This window comes from Scomber scombrus, chromosome 4 (assembly GCF_963691925.1).
Source record: "Scomber scombrus chromosome 4, fScoSco1.1, whole genome shotgun sequence".
NCBI classification, from domain to species: Eukaryota; Metazoa; Chordata; class Actinopteri; order Scombriformes; family Scombridae; genus Scomber; species Scomber scombrus.
The window spans coordinates 17228118-17253765 of NC_084973.1; the positions used below are offsets into that span (position 1 = coordinate 17228118).

Genomic DNA, 25648 nt, shown 5'->3' on the forward strand with positions numbered 1-25648 from the left:
AAGAAAAAAAAGTTAGATTTACAGAAATGTTCCAGTTAACACATAATAAAAGGAGATGAGTTGTACCTATTTGACCAGTTTGTTTCTTCACCTGACTGCAGTCGCTCTGTAACTTCAGAATGTAACGACTCGTGGTATCCAGGCAACGACGCACGCAAAGTAACGCAGAGTCCAGACGAGGCACCATAGAGAAGAACAGTAAAGGAATGTAAACCTTGGGCCTCAGCACATTTGGCAAAACAAATGAAAGCTATCCTTAGATTCAGGGTGAAACAAATGAAGTCTCATTCATTTGGCTGTTCGTTTTTAGTAGGGTAGCTAAGGGGTAAAAAAAAATGTATGGGCGAGCTCCAAGAGTCACCCTCTTGACAACAAGTGGAAGCCTTTGTGGAACCCCATCTACAGTTGGCCCCGGATCGTACGAAGTCACCCGAGGCAACTTTAAAATAACAGGTAGGATACAGGTAGCATCAAAACTAGCATACTCCAGTGTCGTTTCTAGCTATGCTAACGTTACGTTACAATGATTTAATCGGCACTTTTGCTGAGTGTCACGAAATGAATTGTATCGCGCAACGTAATTGGGTAGTGTTGCCAACGTCGCCATGGAGATGTAGTTTTCACTAATCTTCTTTATTGATATTTTGGTATGTAATTTTAGATAACTTGCAGCGATGATGTAATGCAATTAAAAAAGCCAGCTGGAGGATAGCGCCTGGTTACCATGGAGACGACTGAAACCTTTTCTGAAACACCGATTCTTCCATTTCTGCCAAAAGTGATGAGCGACCTAGAATAAATCAAACTTTAGACACACTTTTAAATGCATTTAGCCTACAATTTTTAGTGATATGACGCAGAATTAAAACTTAAGTAATGTTATCCCATATTATGTTGGTTAGGCTAAGGACAAAGCAACAGTGTAACTGGTAGTGTATTATCTCTTTTTTTCTCCAGATGGCTATGCTCCTTTCTTGTCCTTGACCAACAGACCGTCTCTATTCAGCAAGTCCGGAGAGAGGATACCAGCACCTGGAGAGTATGACTACTCACCTGTTAAGGTATTGTATGATAAAGACGATTATTCACATGTACGGAAGGCAAGACCTGCTGAGTCATAGACTTGCAATGGGTAATGGTCATTTGGGAAATTGTTTAAGAGGAAGATAATGTTTATATATTGATGGTGAATAACATTTCTTTATGCTAATCTCATTGAGTTTATCCCTCTGCTTGTCTTTCTGTTGAACCCCCGTCCCTTCAGCTAAAAGTTCACGGTGGCTGCAGTCTTCAGAACCGTTCCAGGCGTTTTGAGAAGGTTGTATCAGAGGTTCCGGGCCCCGGGGCCTACGATGTGCTGCCTGCCTCAGGAAACACGCTAGGGGCAATGACTGCTGATGCAGGGCAATCTAAGATGCTTGGCAGGAAAATGGTAGGCATATAAGGGAAAAGTAAATGAGTAGTGAAAAGTGACTGACAATCATTTAAAGCAGAGTTGCTCCTTCTTGCCTATTATGTTGTCTACATGGAAAACTGCTCTTAGTATTACTTGATGAGTTTGAACAAAATGTCGTGTAGTTTTAGGCATGTACTGGTTTAGTTATGCACCGGTACTGTGCTTATCTCTACTCTTTAGAAACACATGCTTTTGTCCCCTGTATTATCAGCTTCATATTGAACCCAAATATCCCTCTTTGCTTGTGGGAGTTCAGCCATTTCTCTCTGGTCTCCAGCTAATCCTGCCAGCACTACACAACTTTCATTTTTGCACAAACAATAAACAAACGACATAACATGTAAAACTCTCCTCAGCGCAGTGTACTGTGATGTACTGTATCTGTGCCATTTGTGATACAAACAATATGAATATCAGGGCCTCCTCCAAATGTGGTGACTGCCAATACTTGCAGACAGTGCTTTGCCAACACCTTCGCCCTTATCTTTGGCAGTTCTGCCATCTGCAGACCGCTGAACACCAATCTATGGGGGATTACAGGCTGCTATTTTAAAACTTTATAGGAAACAGTTTATCTAGACTTTTGTGAGAACAGTTACTTCTCTCCTGTTTTTATTAAAAGAATTCTTCTGTTTTTGCTGCAACATTTTAAATGAATCATTTTCAGTAATACATTACATGCTAGGAGAAACAAATGAATTCTTGTATCTTCTCAAAATATGTCATTGTATCACATTTTGTAATATAAAGCCTCTTGCATGTGTATTAGTCATGTATAACATGCAACAGACTCAGACACAAGTTCAAGATAATCAATATGATGATAAGCACAGGGGTGATGAGCTAGTTTTCTGACATGTACTGTTTCTCTTTATGCCACTATTACAGTGTAACAGAAGTTTTATAAGGCTTAATATGCTATGAAGCAGAAACAGCCACAGAGTCAGACCTCATTCTGCCATACTCTGGCTAAAGACTAAGGACAACAGTGTGTCCATTTTACCACAGTTTTTTGAAAGCCCCAGAAACTTTGCTCACCTTTTCATCTGAGGTGTCATGAAACAAGTGGGTTTTGGCAAGCATCCCTGACAGTTTTATTGTCGCCATTAATCACATTCAACAAATACAACAGCCTTGTAGCTTTGTAAATCTACCTTTAGTGCAGAGAACCCACCCTTCTGTATGGTGTGAAAGATAATGTCTCTAGCTATGTCTGCAGCGAAACATATGAAGTTCAACCTTGCAGTGAACTCAGAGACGGTATTAAGTTGCTCTTAGTGTTCACCTGCTATGTTAAATTTATGCCCAGAGTGTACACACATAGATAAGCTTTGAGTTAATACTGAGCTAAGGGCTTTTTATCTCATCTAGACTGATATAAATGATTAGCTCACTTAATGCACAGAATTTGGAAGAATTTAAAAATGTTCACCTCTAGACCTGACCAATCTTGAAAGGACTCTCTATAGAGCTTATGCTCACACTCTCCTCCTTTTATGCTATCTGCAAATATCTCATACCATATTGGCCCCAGGCAGTCCTCCACTACTTTGTAAGCCAGGGCATCCTCTCCATCACAAACCCTGACTTCTCCTCCCGCTCTCCCTGTCTTTCCGCTGCTTTATTTCTCTCTGCACAGTGGCTGGAGGCTAAAAGTCTCCGGCTGGTTCGTCAGTCAGATATCCCATCCATTCCTTCCCCGGGCCAGGCCTTTGGCTACGAGGAGGACACCTTGGGTGTGCTCCACAAGCAGCAGCCTCCACCCAGGGATACAACCCTGGGGCCAGCCTACTACAATCCACTGCTGGTAAGGATGAATGCGCACGCACACACACACACACACACACATGCACGCACGCACGCACGCACGCACGCACGCACGCACGCACGCAAGCATGCACGCACGCACGCACACACACACGCACACACACACACACGTTAAAGTTTGAATGTGCATCCATCAGAGAATGTGAAGTGTTCATTTGTGCATGCATGTGTGCTTTCATTAGTCTGTGCGAGTGTGTGTCTGAGTGTACTTACTCGGCCCGTGAGGCAAGGTCCATTAGTGTTAGTCAGATCTAATGCACCACTGAACCCCCACCCCACCCCATTCTGTTGGCCCAAAACCCATTTCCATAGCTAATGAATGCAGCTCCACTTTAAAAAAGCCACAGCGCACCAATGCTCATCCATTTTACATGCCAACAAAGAGAGCCATTAGTAATTATTCTTCAAGCTATATTACAATATTCACTTAAAATAATGCACACGCCTGCTGGTCTGGCTCTCAATTAAGTCATTTTTCATCTGTTAATGACCAGAGGAAGTCAACAGCGTCCTTGAGTGTTGGCCGAGGTTGTGTCAACACACCCGCACAGGCACAGAGGCGCGCTGTGATTTAGGGCTTTCAGCAGTGCACTCATCCACGGCTCTTTTTTTCGTCTCAACTTCTGTGGCTCTCCCTTTGAAAGTTCAGCCACCGTTCCTTTCTGTCTGCTTCCTTCTGTCTCTGTATCCGACACACTCGTTGCGTTAAACTCAAATGCTTCCCCCGCTCCGTGCTCCAGCTGAGTTCAAAAGTGCGGCGAGGCGGAATTAAGTGGTTGTCTGAGGACGTAACTTCAAAGTGGCTTGGGCAACCTTCGAATGATAAGACATCAGACGGAAATGAGAGCAGAATAACTTTGTTTTCTGTCTGAATGTAATTGAGAAAAACAAAAACATCTTAATCAGTTTCATCCATCCACCATAAATGTATGTTTCAAGCCTGCATCGACCCAACAATTGCTTTGCAGCATCGACTGATGCTTACAGCTCACTACACATAATTAGAAACAGACCAAAATACTTAAGTAGTGATATTATTGACCAGACATATCACAGGTATATTGGTTTAGGCATATATGTTGGCGGTTATGTAAAAATGCATAATGCAATACAAATCACTTTTAATTATTTAGAAACATGACTATGAGATCATTTTTTTAGTTCAGACTCTGTAGTATTAGATTTGGAAGATAATTATAACACAGCTGGCAGAAGGTGATGTGGGGCAGAGACAACAGCTACAGCTCCTTCACAAGTCTGTTCAAGAAACTATCAATTTAATTTTGTATGCCTTTATTAAAGAGCAGTTAGTGTATAAATGACAGGAAATGAGGGGAGAGAACTGTGTTATTCCACATTTGTGCAGTTCTGCTCTTACTGAGTATGACGAGTACATTTTAATATGCAGCCAAGAACTGTTGACTCTGAATTTAAAGAGAAAGCAGGCACAGATATGTGACAGATTTTAGATTTACTTTGTATTAGTAAGGTGTTAAGCCACCACGAGCTGCCAGAACAGCTTCAGTGCTCCTTGGCATAGATTTCTACAAGTCTCTGAAGACCTACTGATGTGAATATCATTCTTCCAAAACATATTTTCTCATTTGGTGCTTTGATGATGGCGGAGGAGCATCTGCATTTATTATATTTCCTCACTTATTTCTTCATGTTTTTTGGCATTTTGTCACTTATCCATGTCTTGTTAGTCACAAAGCTTTTTTTTAACCAACAGACTTTGTTGCATAGTCTAAAATGAATAATAATTTCATTTTTATCTGTAAAATACTGGGCAATGCTGGCCCCTAGAAATAGAATACTGGTTAGTCTCTACACAGAAACAGAATTTGGTCTGTAGATGTACATGGATATATGGGTATATCTGTGTTTCCAGCTGAACCTGAATCAGACTCAGACCCATGCTGTGCTGTGTATATTTGTGGAAAGTACACCAACAATTTCAGCCTGCGGGATCCTGCCCACACATGACCCCACCAGTAAAAACTTTTACTTCTGGTCGACATATTTATTCTCATTTAAATAATAAATACCCTGCCATTCCCTTTTATCAAAGCTGAATGAATATGTTTATACCCAATAGCTATGTTTATGTTTTGCTTTAAAAAGCTCTCCTTGACATAAATAGGCAATTTGTGCCTCTGAACTCAATGCCAGCTCTGATACCATCACAGTGCTTGTATGTGTCTGCGTGCAATGCAGAACAGTTATGTTTTTCTTTTTAACTTTAAGCATCTGAACATCCTTGTGTCCTATCTGCCCTCCTCAAAACTGGATTGGTGGATCACAGGGGACAGACCGTTAGATCTTGTCCTCCAGTCACTGCTGAAGTTGAGATAAGGAGACAGGCACCACGTGGAGTTTGAGACTCTCTGCCAGTCCTCCCAGAACCTGTCTCACACAGACAGCTGTATCAAGCAAAAACTTAGAAAAGTTACAGAAGAATTTTAGATACTTTGATTTTTGATTCACTAAGTTTTTTTTTTCTCCTTACATGTCTGTTTCATTTGAGCGAATGTCTTTTCAAATTTGACAGACAAGCAGTATCAGTTACATGAACTGAAGTAAACTGAGAACCCTGCTGTTAAGTACAAGCCCACTGTGAAGAGCTTCTTACTCGTCTTGACAAGTCTTGTTGATGTAAAACTTTTCAGTGTCTTAAGGATGATTTGTGTAAAAATCCAAAACCCTGTGGTCTTGTTTAATTTCTTTTTCTTCTTTTCAGCTTATTTACAATCATTTGCATCTCCCACATAGTATCTTTAAAATGTGTTAGGCTGCAGCTGGCCAGCTCATTTCCAGACGTAGCCTCTCTTAGTTGTTAAGCTGCAGAGTGGACTTTCTCTATCTGAAATGCCGGAGGCAGAGGAAGGCAGGCTGTAAAACAGAGAGATAAGAAAAGACTGAGGGTGTCCCCTAGATCTCTGACATACTCTGGCATTTGGCTGAACTTCACATTTCATTCATCCCCAACTTCATGAGCTCAGGCTGGAAGAGAAACCAGATAAGTGTGAATGAGTCAATCCTATTTTCTCCTTCTTTGTTCTTCCAATTATCCTCTCGTTATCTTTTTCTCTCCCTCCTCCTCTCATCTTCTTTCTCTCTGGCCAATCGTTTCTTTCACCAACTCCTCACCTCTACTCTTGTTGTCTGTCCCTCTCTTTCTCTTTTTTCTAGTCAGAGAGGAGTACTGCACAGAAGTATAAAGGTGTCCACTTTGGCAACATGACAGGGAAGAGAGGTGAGGTGCTAGTGGAGGAGGGACCAGGTCCAGGACAATATTACCCTGTGATGTGAGTATCATGACATGCTATGATATTAATTTAGTATTTAAAACCATGAACAATGAACAAACAACAACAATTCTCGACTTGGCAAAACAGTGGCCTGAGAATTTGTTAAAGCAATTGATATTCAGGGAAATACACTCATTCACTGTCTTGCTAAGGTAGATGAGAAGTTTGCTCTCAGCTGGGAAAGTGGTATTGATCATCTCATTTAACTCTTGTCAAGAAAGTGAATAAGCGTTTTTCCCAAAAATCTGAACTATTGACTCAAAACACTCACTTTCAATTTGACGATTTTTGAAATGTAAAGCATTTGAACAAAATTAATAAACAATGATCGTTGATGTAGTGCACTATTTTATTAATATTGCCTTTTATTACTGAGTATTCTAAGGGCAGTTGTTACATCAATGGCGACTCTAGAAATGCCTGCGTTTTACTTGAGGTTTCCACTAGAGGGCACACCAGAGCACTATCGACATAAATAGAGCTTCCAGATGTGCATGATGTGAGATATGCCCCCCCCCCCAAAAAAAATGCAAAGAAGAAGACGAAGCATGATGTAAAACATAATAATGGATCCACTCAAGGAGAATAATACTTTGTCAATTTATGCATATTTGTCACTGTGCAGTGGCAATGACACATTGTACAGATGCAGGTAATTTATCGTCATGGTCATGCTGCTTTCGTGCTTACTGACCTCTGACCCTGTCACATTCCTACAATGCCTCTACACTACCTCAGCCTTTTATGTGCATATTGCATTTTGCAGACGCAAGAATGTGCACAAATGGACGCAGGAAACATGTGGTAACTATCATGGGCACATGTGGTAAAAAGCACATATACCTCCAGGTTAATGGAGACACACAGACTCTGGTGAGGATGCGTCTGGACCCACCAGACCACTACAACAGAACACTCTGGCTGTTGGTGACGTGGTGGTTGATGTACTGCAAGTTGGGCAGTGCTTGGTATTGGCTTGATTATTTTCGCGTAGTTTGATAGTTTAATCTGACTTTTGCGAGCTAACCATGTTCAATTGGAAGGGCCTCATTGGACAACTTGCTGGGCTGTATCCATCGTGCACCATGTGGTTGAATGGCTTGTGCTCCACAGAAATTGTCATCAACTTGACATCTGTCAGAGGATCTAGTGTGTCTGTACCATTATAGAGATGTGTGTTGAACAGAGAAACGGTTCCACCAAAGTGAAATATTGCTTTAATCTTCCAGCCAGTTGATAATATTTGACATGTCTCACATGGTGATTCTATTGATGATTATAGTGGATGGGCCTTACCAAGCACATATAGATTGGGTGGCACACAGCCAGCTCTGCTATTCAAAAAGGAATCGACTGAGCAATAGAAGCGAAGGTCTACATGTGAGAAATAATTCACCCAAAGGCAGGCGGATATTCACATACCCGTACAAACCTGTCTGTAATACATATGTGATTTTTGATATAGTTAAAGCTGCTGCATTTAATCCCCTTACAGTTGCTTGCAAACCTGTTATTTCAGTCTCATGTTTTCCCCCCTTCACTACTCCCTCTCCTGTTCATTCCACCTCTCTTTCGTCCTCTATTCCCATCTGTCTTTGTTTTGTTTATCTATTCCTATTTACTTTTCCATTTACTCATCTCTCTTCCAATTTCTCTCAATATATTGTATCTTCCCATTCCTCCTCTCATCTTCTTTGCTTTGGATGTTTTTAAACAACACCGCTCTCTTTTTTTTTTTTTTATCTCTTCTGCTTGTTTGTTTGTGTCTTCTATTCTCATTGTCATTGTCTCTGTCCGCCTCAGAGTCCCAGAAACACAATATGTGAATGTGAACCTTCAAAAAGAGCAGAAAGGCAGAGCGGAGCTTATCGTCCCTCGTTACCATGAACTGGTACCCAAGCAAGAGGAAAAGAAGGCAAGTATGTGTTTGTGCTTGCGGGTGTTTGTGTCCATGTGGAGCTATATATGCTTGGTTTGTGTAAATGAGAATTATAAGAGATAAGATCTCCACAGGACTAAGATTGAGTATCAAGTTCTGCTCTGTAGGGGACGTAAGGGCTCAGCCTGGTCCCTGCATCAAACTGCATTCCATCTCATCTACGTAATTAAGGAGGTTTGCATCTGTGTGTGAGATTACAAAACCATGCAGCGGTCTTAGTCCTTTTGACCATTATGGCCACAAGTAAAAATTACATGACAGTGGTAAACAATTACATTTATGGCCAAATCCACAAAAGGATTGCGTGGATTTTGAAGCAGCTAAATGTGTGCAAATGAGACAAAAAGATACAGTGTAATTCACAAAGCACCTGTAAAAGGTGAAATACACAGCCAACTGCGCTGCCAAGCAAATAACGTCATGGTGGGCCTGTGCCATTTGCACGTATGTAAAGTGGGTAATAATCATACATTTGGTGCAAAATTGCCCCCTTTTCTAGGCAAATAAGCCTTGTTGCAAAAACAGTTTAATTTACAAAGACCAGCCACATGCAGTTAGAGTGGAGTTATTAGCGTCTTCAGATAGTTGATGTTAACTGTGCGCACACTCGCTCCTCTCTCTCACTCTCTCTCTCTCTCTCTCTCTCTCTATCTCTCTCTCTGTCTCTTCAAATCTCAACGCTTGTGAGGCTGCTTGAATGATATTGAATGTTATTAAAGGCAAAATCTTCAGTCAGACATGCGGGGGGGGGGGGGGGGGGTGTTCAAGTGGGCATGTGGTTTTAAGCTTATCTCAGACATTCAGCTTCTTGAAATTAAAAATGTCCTGATAGTTCTGATGGAGCTCAGGGTCCATCTATAAGGGCTGCCTTATTACAAACAATTCCACTGTATAAACCTGAATCTATGTGTAACAGCTGACCTGTGTAGATGGGCAGGACACAGAACATGACTACTTTTAGAGCAGAATATTTTGTGAAAAGGATCTTAAAGCAAGGCAGATAAGTGCAAATGTGGTGCAATTCACAGTGCTTATTGAGGGATTTGACCCATAGTGTACTGGCAGTATAAGGAGAGAAGAGTCATAAAGTCAGCAACCTGACTCACTAACCTGACTATAACAGTATCTATCTAAAGATACCTAACATCAATTATCCTTAGCCATCATATGCTACTGGTCACGCAAGACAACGCAAAGCTGTAGCAGACAAAAAACCCTGTGTGTATTGAATTGACAAGAGTGCATTTTATTGGTGTATTGTTTATCTTTGTGAGATAAATTTAATGTTTGTTTTTCCCTCTTTCAAAAGTTGTATATTTATGTATGTATGTGTAGTCCTGCATTAATACATGTCAATAATAATGGAAGCAGGTGAGCTCAAATTCCTTTTGATTTAATTTATTTGGACAACCCATCAGCTGAATCAGCCTTAAGGAACACAATAGGATTTTGAATACTGCAGATTGAGAATGAGTCATAACAGAGCACCATGATTTACAGTGAGAAAAGAGTCAAGGTAAGAACTTTGGTTTTAGTCTGGATTTATTCAAGTATAGTTGATTAGTAATGCAATCATTCAAAACCCCTCCCTCTCTGACTATGGTTTGTCAGTTTTTCAATTCACCCTTAGAGGGCAGTAGAACATAAGCTTTAACCACCATCTGACAGCCACACACACATGCACAAACACACACACACAAACACACACTGATGCATTGGAGCCGGTTGAGTGGAGGGGAGTTACTCACCTGCGTATGAACTTGAGTGTGCTGGCAGAAAAAATGTGATGGGCGCCCTGGTGGCCTAATGGTTAAGGCACATACCACATAACCACATTGTCCACGGTTCGACACCCGGCCAGGGGACTCACGCTGCATGTCATACCCCCCAATCTCTTTTCCTGGCTTCTTGTCTCTACACTGTCTGTTAAATAAAGGCATAAAGCCTGAAGATGCAGCAAAAAAAAGAATAATACTGTACTTACCCCTCTCTCTCTCTCCTCCTTGTTTCCTGTCCTCTCTTTTAGATTTTAGCTTATTTATTTGATCATTTGGTTGCTTGATAACTGCTGTTAGGTTCAAGTAGGAATGCTACCACATTGATCATTTCAATACAGTGCATAGTTTATTAAGCATTAGACATTTTATTGCATCTGGTCTTGTTGTAGCTGTTTATTAATGATATTAATGTTAACGGAGTGACACATGGAGAGACAGACTCTCTTAAAATACTATCCTTTCAACTGTGACTTTGAACAACTTTGCTCTCTCTCTTTGTGTGTGTGTGTGTGTGTGTGCGTGCGTGCGTGAATGCGTGTGTGTGTGTGCACCATGCTGTATTTGGACCCCCTACCATGATGACTGTGCCTCCATCCGTCATCATTAGTACCTGACACCTCAACTCACATGTACTCCCACATACACAAACAGACACACACATACAGTGACCAGATGGGTCATTACCCACAGTGGGGACACTCAGGACAAACACCTTTACTTCCTAGAGATCAGCAGACAGTCTGGCTCTAATGGCTTGGGGCTGCTGGTGTCCCATAGAGTTAAAGAGTCTGTGTGTAGGATTTTCCCATTAAATAGGCATTCTGACATGGCAAGGGCAACGACTGAGCAAACCACTTTAAGAAGCCTTTACTGTGTGTATCCCTGCAATCAAAAGAAATAACACTTTGGATTGTACCACTGTAATGCCTGATATTGTAATGTAAAAATGAAATTGTCAGCTCATCTTATGCTCATCAAATGTTGTAAATTCCATGCTAACATTATCATGGATGTTGATATGTTTGCACCACTTGTTATTTTTAGAAATGTGGAGGCAACACTACTGCCAAAGGGGGAAAAAAGGACAGAAAAACTCTGCACTGCTGCTTAACACTGAATCTTACATTTTCTACCTTATAAATCCACAAGCAAATGAGACACTGTCTGACCAGTAAGTTCAGTTCAATGGGCCATAATTATTCCTTATTTGCATTTTGCAATGATTGGGTGAGCTAAACTAATCCCGGAGATCTGCTTATGTGTCCACACAGTTGAGTTGATTTAAAAGAGTAATCCAGCAATTTAGTCTTAACATTTTATAAAGTTGAGGGACTAGCAAGATGCAGATTTAGAAAAAAATGATGTAGAATTATATTTTGGCTTTTAATACATATTTTGGGTCAAAGTCCAAAAATGGTGGATCTTACACTTCCCACAATCCAACTAGACAGCTCTTTGATTGGACCTTCCCTGCTTGTTTAATTACCCACATCTTTCAAACTCCAAAGTCTCAGTTTGTTGTACAGACTTTTTGTTAAAATAGTTGGGATACAAGCCTAAGTCAATTTATTTAATTTTAAAAGGCTCCACAGTCGTCAGATTTATTAAAACAACTTTAACAGACTGAATCATTGGAATGTAAATTTAAGGATTCCAGAGGATGTCCTCATCTATCCACAGACTGAATCTGTCACTCATAATTTTCCGAATGGCAAAGAAAAGATGCAGGCTAAAGATGTCGCTAGATGTGTATGGGCCTCAGATGTCACAAAAAAGACGTGTTCTTGCTCCCTGTGTCAAGTAACTTTACTCGAGAGAACATTTTACCCTACAAAAAGCATTCACAGTGACAGCTTTACATACATTAACATATGTCAGTATGTGAGATATCACATTCTGAGGAAAAAGAAACCGTAGTCAATGTTCATGAATAAAAATTGAGCTGTCCTAAGGCAAAGGGAGATACATATAGTGCTGAAATTCACCACTGTTCCCATTAAGATTGTGTAACTGCTTACTATCTCCACAGAAATCCATGCTGTTTAACTGCACACTCAGTTAAACCACCTCTGGCCCAATAAGTTAGTGGGTTACCACAAATACAAAAATGCCCAGGCTCTGCACTCAGTAGTGTGGGAATGTATGTGTGTTTCCTTAACTCTCACTGACAGCATCTCTGTGAGTGTGAGGTGTAGTGTTGTTAGTTGGTTTGCTATTTACAGTTATTACTGCGCTGAAGTGGTGCAGTAGTCTTGAGTTGGCATATGACGTGCTTGTTTCCAGGCTATGAAAATGTGCAAATGAGCACCGTATTGAACCTCTCTTCCTGTCCTTTTTTCAGCACATAGATTTTAATGCAGGGTAAGGATGTGAAAATGCTTTCAGAGCTCTTTAAACAGCACCAGCACATTTCCCTCTTCACTTAGTTTCCTCTAATAGTCTTTACAGTGTGATATTCATTTACTTCAGGAACAGGTAAGAAATTCATCTTTTGGACTCAAAACATCTTCTCTCCTTTTCCTTTATTTGACACAATGGAATGAGAACTGATATAACCAGAGCATGTACCATCCCACCTTCCCAGTGCAACTATTACCTTATGTTTAACCTTCTCTCTCCTCTCTCTCTCTCTCTCTCTCTCTCTCTCTCTCTCTCTCTCTCTCTCTCTCTCTCTCTCTCTCTCTCTCTCTCTCTCTCTCTCTCTCTCTGTTTCCCACCAGGCAGTTCCTGGTCCAGGCCAATACCACATCAGAGGTCAATTTGAAAAGCCTGTGAAGTCCAGTCGCACCATGCAGAATGTAACTTGCTCCTTCCGCTCTCAGACTGAGGTACAGTGCACACAGTTCATAGTGAAGCCATTCAGTGCTCAGCGCGAACCCTTCTTAGTACATTTTTAGATCAGGTTGTTTTCTCTTGAGCAAATTTAGAGCTTATTTTGTCCAACACTGGTTATGTTCACATAGAACCTAATATTCCACTAATAATGAGAATAACATCCAAATTAGAATAAAAATGTCTCATGTAATCACCTCAATTGGAAGAGACTGGCCTGATCCGACTTCATTGGAAGGAATCTTCAATTGAGTTGAGAAGGGGGTGAGCCCTGAAGTTAGCGACAATGGGTTAGCCTAACCTGACCAGTTCACTTAAGGTAGACTGACCTAAGGTGGACCAGCTATTGTCATTGTAGTGACAATCTCAGCTGCTCATGAATGCCTGAAAAGTGAACCTCATATTGTTAATGTGGCTAGGCTTTTTGTTTAAACCTGCATGAATTGATTTTTTGGCTGCTTGGGGGAAAATGCAACAAGCTGTAAATACCACACTGACATATTATCACTTAATAAAGCTGATATGGTGAAGGAAGTGTCTGAAACAATCCGTGGTGGGAAGCAGAGCCAGGCAGCAGAGGAGAAGGCGATGAATCAGCCTGTCGTAGAAATGATCATTTTGGGCAAATACTAATTTTTCATTTTAAAGCCTTTATTAGCTTCGATGATGTGCTGATATTACCCTACTGTAAATTAGATTGATTAGAGCACTGAGAGAAAAGCAAAAGTGTAGCTGTAGTTAGCAATCTCTTAGCAACTGCAGCTGCTGACTTAACTTGATAACATTAATTTACTTGTACAACAGAGTTGTTTAACAACAGTGTGATTATGCACCTGTGAAAGACAAAACAGGAGGCCCCGCTGTAGCTCCTGGTCAGCTGATAGAATATCATTCAACTTGATGGTCTAAAACTAATTCAACATTTTTCTTTTGTACATTTACAATAATATTACAGATCAGGCTTGATTCTGCCTGTGGAATGAGATCATCATGCACAAATATCGATTTAAATGGCTAAGATAAACAAATTTAGATCCATACATTTTGAGGTATTACTATACATAATGGTGTATACACAGAGAAAACAATCAGCCCACATTGAAAAGATTTCTCTGACGTCTGGGAGACAAATATATTCAATTTACAATTTCTTGAAGGAGACTGGATTTCAATATGGAATATCTAAGATTAAGTTACAGATCCAAGACACTGAGCCAGGCTTTGGTTCTTTAATTGATGTGCTGGGATTGGAGGGTTTCTTTAGATGGGGGTGAAGATGAGTTTATTAAGAGGCTCACAGGAGCTGAGATGAAGGATGTGAAAATGTGTAGTTTGATGTCTCAGGAATAGCTGAACTCCTCTGTGGTACTGCGCCACAGTTTTACTCCTGTGAAACTCTGACTGATATTTTAATTATCACTCTGATACACACACACACACACACACACACACACACACACACACACACACACACACACACACACACACACACACACACACATAATGCGACAATGTATGCTCACAGACACAGGAAACTCAGACTTACATATGTGTGAATTTTAACTGTAGACAGATATAGACATGAGACAGACAAGTTTGCAAGTGTGGTTAGCGTGCATGAAAATGATCACATTTTCACACGCGCACTAACTTACGCACGTACAGGTTCCCCTGAAATTACCTTAATCATGTCAGAAACATAAAACATTTTGCTCGTTTCCTGGTGAGAATGTCTGATGCAAGATTATGGATTTCATTTGATGTGTGTGTGTGTGTGTGTGTGTGTGTGTGTGTGTGTGCGTGTGTGTGTGTGTGTGTATGTGCTTGCATGTGCTTGCATATGTACTATATGTATGTGTGTGTGTCATAGTTTGACCTAATTTCTCTGGCCACATGCTGTGTTAGTGCGACGACCCTGTGATGTCGTCACTGACACCCACCGAGGAACGTCTGTGTGTGTGTGTGTGTGTCACAAGTCATCTCCAGTGCAGAACTAAGAACGACAGTTTCCTCAGATCTTCGTCTCCCTGTGAGTCCGGTTCCATCTGACACTGTTATCCTGCAGAGGGATGGAGAGGAAACTAGGGAAGGAGGGAATGAAGGAAGGAGGGAGGGAGGGAGGGGAAGATAAGAGGACCAGCTGGAATCTTCCAGTTTTTGCCTCTCCTCCTCCCTTTGACTTCGCAATTTCCCAATATCAAAGCATCAATCCGACATTTTGTGAAAAAAAAATCTCTTTGCCCTCGCTCCTCCACTGATCCTTCTTTTCCTTTTTGTTCCTTCCCTTTAATTTCTCCATTAGTTCTCGATTTTAATTATTTTCTTCCTTCCTAAGCTAACAGGCTTTGTCTGTTTCCTTCAATTAGTATTGTATTTTTTTTTTTCTTCTTTGGTTTCCATTTTGTATCCCTTCTCCTTATTTGTGGCAATTATTTTACTCTTATCCTTGCCCATTGCCATCTTGTTTCATCCTTGAGTCCTTTTTGTCTCTGAAGGCTATCTTCTGTTTTGGTGCTTTAATAGAATTTTACATAAAAAACAGACAAAGCACAATTATAGTGTACTGTAACTTGCAATTGGGAGAAAAGCAACATCATATGCTTTAAAAGCACCATACATACATTTTTAGTTTTCCATTCATAAATGACAACACTGAATGAGCCTACATATATCCTTCAGCCCACAATGCACATTCAGAGTGTAAAGACACTGCATCTTTAAAGTGGCTATAATCAATATTTTTTATTATTAACAATAGATCACATGATTACTTAGATACAAAGGTGGCCAGTCATAATAACAGAAGGTTATCAAAGACTGTATTTCCCCTGAGCTCTGAAGAGCTTTATAGGACCTTTCAGTTCATTGTTTTGGTTTTCTGGTGTCTTAGAGGTTAGACTGTGGATTTGAGTGCATTGTGGCAAAAATATTGTTAATATACAGTAAATTATATGTGAGATTATTGTCATTTGTTTGAGGCATGATGACACTTACATTGCTGCTACAGTATAGTGCCCTCACTCTGTGGCCTCGTTTATCCACATTAACAGACATTAAGACATTTTGTCTCTGGTCAGCAAAATACAAAAGTAACATGCATTGATAACATGTTGGCTCAGGACATCATTTTCAAAAGTGTTCCTTTGGCATTTCTTATCATATGTGTCTGAAAATGGAACAACAGGAAGCATAACAAAAAAAAAGCCACTTTCAAAACAGATCCAGCATCTTAGTGAAGTACCAACAAAGCTCAGTTGGTCGGTCTGAGAGAAAAAAAAAAGTGGCCATGAATAAGATTTAACCAAAGCCAGTAGGGCAGTATTGGATTGACAGATGGCCACAAACCCCAGCTCTACAACTGGCTTTGATTGAACACAGTTTATCTTGGCCTTGAAACAGCATGTCTTGCGACTCCCGCTTCTCTCCTTTCTTCTCTTCAAATACTTCAGTTCTAACCCAAACACTTCTCTTCTAAGTCATTTCGTCTCCTCTCTTCATTTCCTCCTCCAGCTATATATCTCTTTACTTGCTCTTTTTCCTTCTCATTTCTCCCTTTTGCCTAAAAGCCCAGTAATCCAGCTCTGCCTTACTAACACAGTTTTCATTACCTCACAATTAATTTTCCATAGGCTGCATCTTGTTTAAATGGAAAGTCCAAATCAATGATGGGCATGTATCCAGCCTAAGAGGGTATTTTTAAGATTGTTCTTATAGCTTTGTCATCATCTGGGGAACTGCCTCATTGTGTGTGCATGTGTGTGATCTGTGGGTGTATGAGTGGGTGGGGCATGGCATTGTTAAAGAAAGAAGGAGTCACGTTCTTTTTATTCCTCCGTTGTGTTCGATAACAACCAGCTGAATGGTTCAGTTGTGAGGAGCTGAAGAGAAATTTAGAATTACACGGAAACACAGTTCACCTTCAGTAATTTTGACTGAAAAGGCAACTTATCTGCTTTTGGTCCCTTGGTTGCCTGTGTGGTTATAATAGGCTATCAGATATACACATTTATACCCTGGAAGTGAAGCTGCCAAGCAGTTGCAGCACTGAATAAGCTGTGGTATCAGCAAAACAGTCAAAGAACATTACATACCTGATTGTATGCATCATTATCTTTGAGTTGGAAATGCTGTTTAGCCGATCTCATTTTTTCTCTCCTCATCTCACCACTTTGTTCTGTCCATATGCATTTTAATCTTTTTTACTGTTTCTCTCATGCTTCTTTTTCTTAGTCTTTTTTTTTGCTCTTTCTTTCTTTTTTTTCTTTTCTGTTTTCAGTTCAGTTCAGTGTGTTTTAATTTTCTGAGAACAGCTTTTCCAGTTACTGCATGCAATTAGGAGCTATGAAAAAGAATATAACAGGAAAAAGTTGCACACTAGCAGCGTGGCTCTATGGATGGCGGTGTTAGTCAGGCTGTTTGTTGATTAGTCCACCACTTTGATCCAGATTGATAAACCTCAACAACTATAGGATGGATTGCTATTAAAGTTTGTTACATTCGTGGTTCCCAGAGGATGAATCCGCATGATTATAGTGATTCATAACTCAATGTCCGCAAGATGGATTTGACATTAGAATTTGGTAAAGACATTCATGCTTCCTTCACGATGTATAGGACTTACATTGGTGATCCCCTGACCTTTCATCTAGTGCCAGAATGACGCTTACAGTTGTGGTTTTGTGTGAAGCTACTGCAGTGTCGGTTCAAAATGTGCCTGTTCAGAATGGGTTGCTTGCTTGGCCTTCGGTATTGCTGTTTGCCACTTTCTCGAGAACCGCTTATCACATTTGACACTGTACTTCCTTGGGTCTTCAGAAAAATACTCCAGCAAAGCGTGAATTTGATTGGATGCGACGGACGGATGGACAGACTTTTGTGATTCTTATTTCTGTCATGTGTTTTCTGTATCGGCCGCTGTGTGTCGCTTCGGTCAGACGTGTTCTCCCTGTAGGTTATGGATGCTGTGTATCGCTTCGGGAAGTCTCATGTTTTTTGGCAGTTGTGTCACTTTAGGTTCTCTTGGCAGTTCCTGGCCGCTGTGTGTTGCTTCGGGCAGGCTCATGTTCTCTCTATAGTTTCCACCTGTTGTGTGTTTGTTAATTTAATATTAATTTGGTATTGTTAAATGCACACACTTTTTACCCCCAAAAGGGCATACACAGTGTGAAAATGTTTCCTGTCACTATCGCTCATTCCACATAACTGCAAACTAATATAACTACAGCTGAAGCTGACCTATTGCTGAGTCTGAAAAAGTGAAGCTTTGATGAACCGCCTGAACCAGGACTGCAGGGTGGGAAATTAGCTTTTTAAAATGTGAACATCTACCAGCCACTGACAGATAAATGTTCAAATTCACTTGCCACTCAATAGTAAATCATTACTTGTGTCAATTTTATATTTTTACCACCGTTTTTTCCCCCACCCTGCAGGACTAACAATGTCAAACTGATCCTGACAAGCAGATCCTATGATGTCTTCAAATTACTTTCTTTCACTAAAAACCATGATTTCACATGGTTTTTCCTCTGGCTCTGACCCAAGAATCAAACACCATCCATTAAACACTTGGCCATGTGGTGTGTAATGAGCAGTACAGTTCAGGCTGATAGACTTTTAATCCTGTTGTCTACATGTGGGCTGCAGGTTGTAGTCTGTATTTGGTCAAGTTAAGACTCTGTTTGGTACTTCTGACAGCGAGGAGATGCAGTGCCCTGTCATTTTTGGTTCCTGTGGATAAAGCAAATATTTACTGCTTGATTTATTTTTGTATTCTAGATGGGCACTGAGTCGACGAAATAAATTCACTATTTGTCATTTTAAAACAGTGCTGAGTGTTCAGTTGATCAATAGAAAAGCTACATCATTAAATTGTACAATGACTGGCTGACAAAGTGGACTTTGATGTATAGCTTTTTGCTTGATATCTCCTGGTATTTCAGTGTGTGTTAGGGACTTGACCGGTTCTCTTTCCTGCCCATGTTTGCTCTTACTTGTTTAACTCTAACCTTTATCTGTCTCATTCCCTTTCATCTCCACCCATTAGCGGTTTAACCCTGTGAAAGAAGTGTCTCCTCCTGTTGGTGCATATAACGACCCACGCTGTGCCCTGGAGCTGTTGAAGAGGACAACAGGAGTGAAGAAAAGTCCATTTGGCCTCACTGCAGTGCGCTTTACTCCTAATGACAAAAAATCCTCCATACCAGGTTAGTATGTGTGTGTTTGTGTGGCCAAATGTGTGTGCTAATCTAAGCTGTGTTCAAGCTGGTTGCTGTTCAAAGTGATATTCCTCTTTGATATATAGAGTTATATTTTATGGATGTAACAGAGGGTTTTTTTCCCTTCAGAGAGTTATAGCATCCTTCTGTTTGTGCAAAAGACAGAAAGTGTTGCTTTGAACTTATTTCTCATGATGCTTAACATGAATCTATCCAAGGCTGGATTAGTACCCCCAGGGGCCCCAGGGCACTGAAGCTCATGCTCATTCCGCTAGCTGATAATTTTTCCCTCAGACTCGATACAAACTAACCAGATTGCATTGTGGCCTGTTAACCAATCATCACTTGCCCAGTTATCCTATTGACAAAAAAAACAGTCAGTCATGAGACTTATTTTCCAGGTTACCCGTATGTTAGATCTGGCCATGAATCTATCCCTTGTAGTTAAACCAGTACCCTGTCAGATATGGAGGACCACAAGAGTCATGGAAAGAGGAACGAAACATTTAATTAATTGATAACTAACTGTACAATGAGGAATTATAAAAATTGATTTTCCAAAAACAACTTTAAATTAGTCATTAAAAACATGATTTAAAAAAATACGAGAATGAGTTCCCAAATAAATAATTGAATTGTATGGTAAAAACTGTGCAAATGCAAATCAGCCATGAGCTGAGATGTTAAAAGCTATCTGATTGGCTATCGCCTGACATTCAGTCGTATGACATGAATGTTGTAGGAACACATCTATCGTTTTTTCAACCCAGTTTAGGGCAAACCCTGCCAACGTCCGCATGAAGCAACCCTCAACGTAACCAACCGTCCCAAAATGCATTGGGTCTGTTCAGACTGCGCTGTAGTTGAGATCAGAACGGAGATGAGCTAAACCGAAAGCAGTCGCAGTTTTCGCTCTGGAATTGGTAATAAGTCACTTTATTAAGATTTAATATTTTTACAGGCGAGAAAGCAACTATGTAGATTCCCAATATGTGGTCAGCTTATCAAAATAGCGCCAGTTTGTAAATCTGCTGCGTTTTCGGAAATGTGAAAAGCCAGCCAGTCATCTCAGCTGTTAGCAGCCCGACTCTGAGATAATTAACCAGTCATCTGAAGGAGAACATGATCCGATGAACTGATCTGTGCAGCTTTTTGGTGATTTACTGCTAGCGCTAATGTGTAGCATTTTGATATATGATATAATTCCCTTTGGTCTCACAGGTGAAATCTAACAGTTGTAGCTGCCACATGTGTTTGTCTTAATGTAAAGTGATGCTTCATGTTTTTACTGGACAGAAGAACAGCACTGCCTCCAGGCTCTATAAGTACAGATATCACCAGCTTTACATAAATATAAATGTATTATTTTATTAAGCGTCCTCCCGCTCTCAGAAGTTTACTCTTGACTCGAACTTGCTGTCCTCAACACACCCACCAGACTGTACTGTGACAAAAATCATCTCAACTCAAAGCTCCACTAACCTTTTTTTTCTCCCAAAAATATTCTTATTGACAGAGATTAAAATAGATGTGTCTGTTCATTTTAATACATTCATATTTATTGAAATGTGGTGATAATTGAAAATGTAAAAGCCTGAGAGCGGGAGGACGCTCAATAAAATAATACATTTAGGTTTATGTAAAGCTGGTGATATCTGTACTTATAGAGCCTAGGGGCAGCGCTGTTCTTCTGTCCATTCAAAACATGAAGGATCACTTTACATTCAGACAAACATATGTGGCAGCCAGGCTTTGGGGGTAATGGAATATATGTAACGGTGTTACGTACTTCGGATACAAAAAAAAAAAAGGTAACAAAAGACTAATCTTTTCTGTAATCTGTACCTGTAATCTTTTTCTGTAAAACTCCCAAACGTGAGCAGAGCATGAACAAGAGGGAAAATTAACCCACTGATCCACAAAGGTTTGAGTAGAGGATGATACCGCACGAGGGGAGCAGGTACACACACTTCACACACACATTGAGCTTAAAAGTTGGCAGGGACATTTGTAACGCACTGTGGCAGTCCCAAAGACTCGTACAAATAAGTTAAAAGAGAGCTTGCGTTTATGACAGCTTTTTATGGGTTGCTGATTGTAAAATGATGTTTTAATTGATCCCTTTTTATAATTCCTCTTTTTAATTGTACAATTAATTAATTAAATGCTTTATTTCTCTTTCCTTGACCATTGTACAAACTATTCTTCGCAAAGTATGCTTCAGTTTTTTTTCACTGTAGCTGACAAAACAAACAAAATATAAAGAAAAGTACATGAATTCAATTAATTTAGAGAGATATAGGGAATGAACAAGGAACAGGAGTAGTCTGCAGATAGCCACACAGCTACCCCTGCGAAGCATGAATGAAACAGCTGTTGCCAATCAGTTAACACAATAGCATCTTTACCTTAACAAATGCTGTGTTTAATTTCTGATATTTTCAGTGCAGCAAAATGTTCTTTGCAGTTAAAAGGCCACAAGCAATGAACGGTCTTTGAAGCACAGCTCAGTGTGGTCAGTGTCTTTGATGTGCCAGAAATGATCAGTGTGGAGTCTGTTTGCACTACAGCCATACTTGCATATTGTAGCTCTGTGTTGACTTATGTTTCCTGTATTTGTAGCAGCTTTATAAATGAATGTATGTATGTGTCGTCAAATTGGTGAAATTATTTTCTTCATTTATTTCTGCTTAAGTGTTTTTTGTAAGTTGCAGTGAGCAGTGGCTCTCTCAGCTTCAGTATTAATAGAAATCAGGGAGAGAGAGTCATTCTTTTGTGAGTTTGAGCGTTCATGGAGCAAAGTGTTATCAGAGCAGACACTGACACATACAGACATGAACATTTTTATTTTTTATTTTTGCTGACAAATTTAGAGTAGTGCAGGTGTAGCACAAAGCATCATTTTCAGTCCAAGCCAACCCAACATGAATCCTACATACACTGCCAAAACTAAAGACTTGCCAAAGTTACACCTACGCTAAATGTGTCTAATACCTGGGTCTTCATGGGAAACATATATACATTTCTTTGCATCGTCACAGAGATTTAGACAGAACTAGCAGATATTGGTTTGAAGGAAGTTAAGAGGTACAGGTACAGATACTGTAGGGTCTTGTTAGAGGAAAAAAGAAGGCATATTTTAAGACATAAACACAATGATCCCCTGTATGTACTCTGTCCAGGTCCAGGTTCCTATAATGTGTTTGACTATGGTTTAGCCCGGGACAGTTTTAAAAAGGCATTTTTTGAGAGAACCAGGAAGGGAGGCTTTGGCTCCACTGTTCAGCGCAACTCCATCTTTCTCAACAAGGAATCAATAGAGGCCCCAAGTCCAGGACAGTATGAGGTAGGATGATCCATCAATGTACTCATACATTCATCTTACTTTCTATCTGTCTTCATTTTCATTGTTTCCTTGTCTGTTTTTTTTCCTCGCTTATTTCTTTCTTTCTTCCCTACTTCTTTGCTGTGTTATTGTTTGAGCCCTACAGAAAATGCTCATATCCTCATCCCTGTATATGTGTGTGGGTTGTGTATGTATGTGTATATGCGTGTGAATGCTATATTTTTGCATTTAGACAAAAACGAAGACAGAGGAAGACTACAAGAAGCAGCACACAGCTGTATTCAAATCAGTCACAGAACGTCTGGCATCATCCCTGCTGGCTAAAGTAAGTCTCTGTGTCTCTACTCTGTGTTGTTGTTTCACAGTTTCCCCAACAGTTGTCTTTGTCTCACTCTTTTCTATCCCCACACCAAGAGTGTGCTGTAAAGCTTCTGAAACCTACTTAACAGATGAGTCTTAGATGAAGTAAAAAAGCATTACATGCCAAGTTTTTACTTTCATAAATGGGCCATCGCAGCAGTAGCATCTGACCCACTATGCCAAGGGCCTGTTCTCCCGCAGTTAATTTTCTTTGACTGCTTCTTTTCTTCTTTTCCTCTTCCCCCTAATGCTTATTTTGTGAAGAAAACAGGTCACAATTCGTTATAATTAGCTTCTTGTTCTTCTCCCTTCTCCTATCCACTGATCTCCCTTATTCCTCTCCTACTCCCACTTCTCTCTTTTTTGTCCTCAAACTAATGCTAAAAGAAACATACAGTTTTAAGATGAACATGACATCAGTTTTTACAAATCAATTATTTGCAGTATCTGTGATAGAATGTCGTGATATCTGAGATAAGCTTACTTTTACTTTATGTACATTTTACATTGAATATCTTGATGTTCTTTAAGTGAATGGGCCATTAACTTCATAGAGAGCCACTGTATAAAGGTATTTCTGTATTTACTCAAACAAAACTGAGAACATTTTTTACAGCCACTGCACACCTTAATCTCATTGCAATGATACAGAAGACTGCCTCACAGAGACTCATTTATTTAAATCTCAGACCCAAACAGATCTCAGTGAATTGTGTTGTTTAAAAGTCTACTGACTCCTTCAGGGTAATCCAGCAACAACCTGAATATCAACATACATAAATTATTTTTTAAATAATTATGGACATCAGAGAATCCTGCCGTTACATTTTTCTTTGCCCACCATGCCATATTGCAGTTGAATTGTCTTTTTAAACTTTCCTAGGCCTTTGTGTTTTACGAATGCATCCATCTTAATGTATTGCTAAAGCCTGTGTCTTCAGGTTTTACTCTAAAACAGCCTACTTACAAATGAATAAGCCACACTGATGCTACATTTGAAGTGGCAGTGTTTGGATTGTGAAAACTGGATTTCTTTGACCTGTACGGCAGAGGATGGTGTTTACCTGCATATAAATAATGTGCTAATGAACAAACATAGTGAAGCAGCTGGATGCGAGGGTTAGCGATTAAATATTACTGACGCTAGTATTTAGAAAAAAAAATCTTCTCCGAGAAAATTATGTAAATTTCCTGTTAAAGTGTATGATACAGCATTTTAATATTCAAGATACACAATTTGTTTTTTCAAGTATCCTTCTGGGTAGCAGCTGGTGTTTACTATGATGAACCCCAAAGGTTAGAAGTGTTATCTGAATCTTGAGGCAAAGGTCTCTAGATCTGATCTTAATACTGCAAACTACACCGTTCTCCAGAAAGACACAGTTTAAAGGGTAATTCAGCACTTATCGACTTATCTAAGTATTTAGATGCACTGCTTCACAACTCTGGGTTTAGTTTGTCATTTTTTGCAACTTTCATACACATATCTCACTCAGTTGTACATTACTGATATAACAAACACACAATAATTATCCAAATTATCCACTCTCTCACCCACTAATTTGTGCCAAATAAAGGAAGATTGCACTTGAACTTGCCCTTGTGACACACACTGAGTCAGCTTGTGTCATACATTTCGAGCCTGTGCAGTTGTGGCATCATTAAAATCAGTGTTATGTCACAGCAGGTGTTTTCTTTCAGCTGTCATTGCAGCAGTATGCTTGCTTTGTTAATGATCACTGGGATTTGGCGACAGTTTTTTTTGTAAATGTCCCTTTGACTGCTACTGTAGGGCACACCTTTGAAAGAAATACTATCTTTTTACTTAAACTTATGTTAACTTAGTAACAAATAACCATTGTAAGAACAGAGCCAAGCTTAAGGCTCGAGCAGGCTCAGAGGTTTTCAGTCCTCAGTGTCAGGACACAGAGCCCTGCTGGTTTTTATTCCTGCTGTTTAATCAGGGAATGATTTATACTTTGAACACCAAGTGAATGCAATTAACTACCTGGTAGGACATAAAACCGGCAGGGCTGTGACGAGAGCAGCCTGAGCAATCTGCAGGTGGTCCACATTAATAATCAGTGTAATAATCTTATATATCTACAATTTCCATTGGAACATTGTCTTGCCTTCCTCTGCAGTTGAGGTAAGAGGTCACAGTCAGATACAAGCAGTTTATTTTGTTTGGGTAGTCTCAGTAGTATATTTAGAGATAATCTCTTTAGACCCAGTGCCACCTTACTATGGCCAGCATAGTAGAAAAATAATGTGTATGCAAAGCATTGCATCACTTTCAGTTTCAATGAATTTTGAGGAGTTGTTCAGAAAAACCCCATTCACCAAGTTTGCATGTATAGATTTACATTATTGTTGGTGTTAAATGGTTTATGCATTTGAATAATTTGAATCTTTCACAATTTATTGCATATCACAAATGAACTTTTGCGAGGATGATGAGACTCATTAGAGCAGTGAGAGTGATCTATTAAGAATTCTGGTGCTGATGCTTCTGTAATAGTCTCTAAGTCATATATCTGTCAGCACTGTTTGCCATTTTTCATGACAATGGCTTCGTGAT

General features: G+C 39.9%; 1 protein-coding gene across 1 annotated transcript in view; it reads left to right on the plus strand.

Moving 5' to 3' along the window:
- Positions 1 to 335: 335 nt before the first annotated feature.
- stpg2 (sperm-tail PG-rich repeat containing 2) overlaps positions 336 to 25648 on the plus strand; it is a 56782-nt gene continuing 31469 nt past the window's right edge. Inside the window, exons 1-10 of the mRNA XM_062417859.1 lie at positions 336 to 453; positions 958 to 1061; positions 1265 to 1432; positions 3105 to 3263; positions 6476 to 6591; positions 8398 to 8513; positions 13036 to 13139; positions 19190 to 19349; positions 22544 to 22707; positions 22940 to 23032. Of these exons, the coding sequence (XP_062273843.1) occupies positions 336 to 453; positions 958 to 1061; positions 1265 to 1432; positions 3105 to 3263; positions 6476 to 6591; positions 8398 to 8513; positions 13036 to 13139; positions 19190 to 19349; positions 22544 to 22707; positions 22940 to 23032 (1302 nt within the window). The remainder of the gene's footprint in view (positions 454 to 957; positions 1062 to 1264; positions 1433 to 3104; positions 3264 to 6475; positions 6592 to 8397; positions 8514 to 13035; positions 13140 to 19189; positions 19350 to 22543; positions 22708 to 22939; positions 23033 to 25648) is intronic.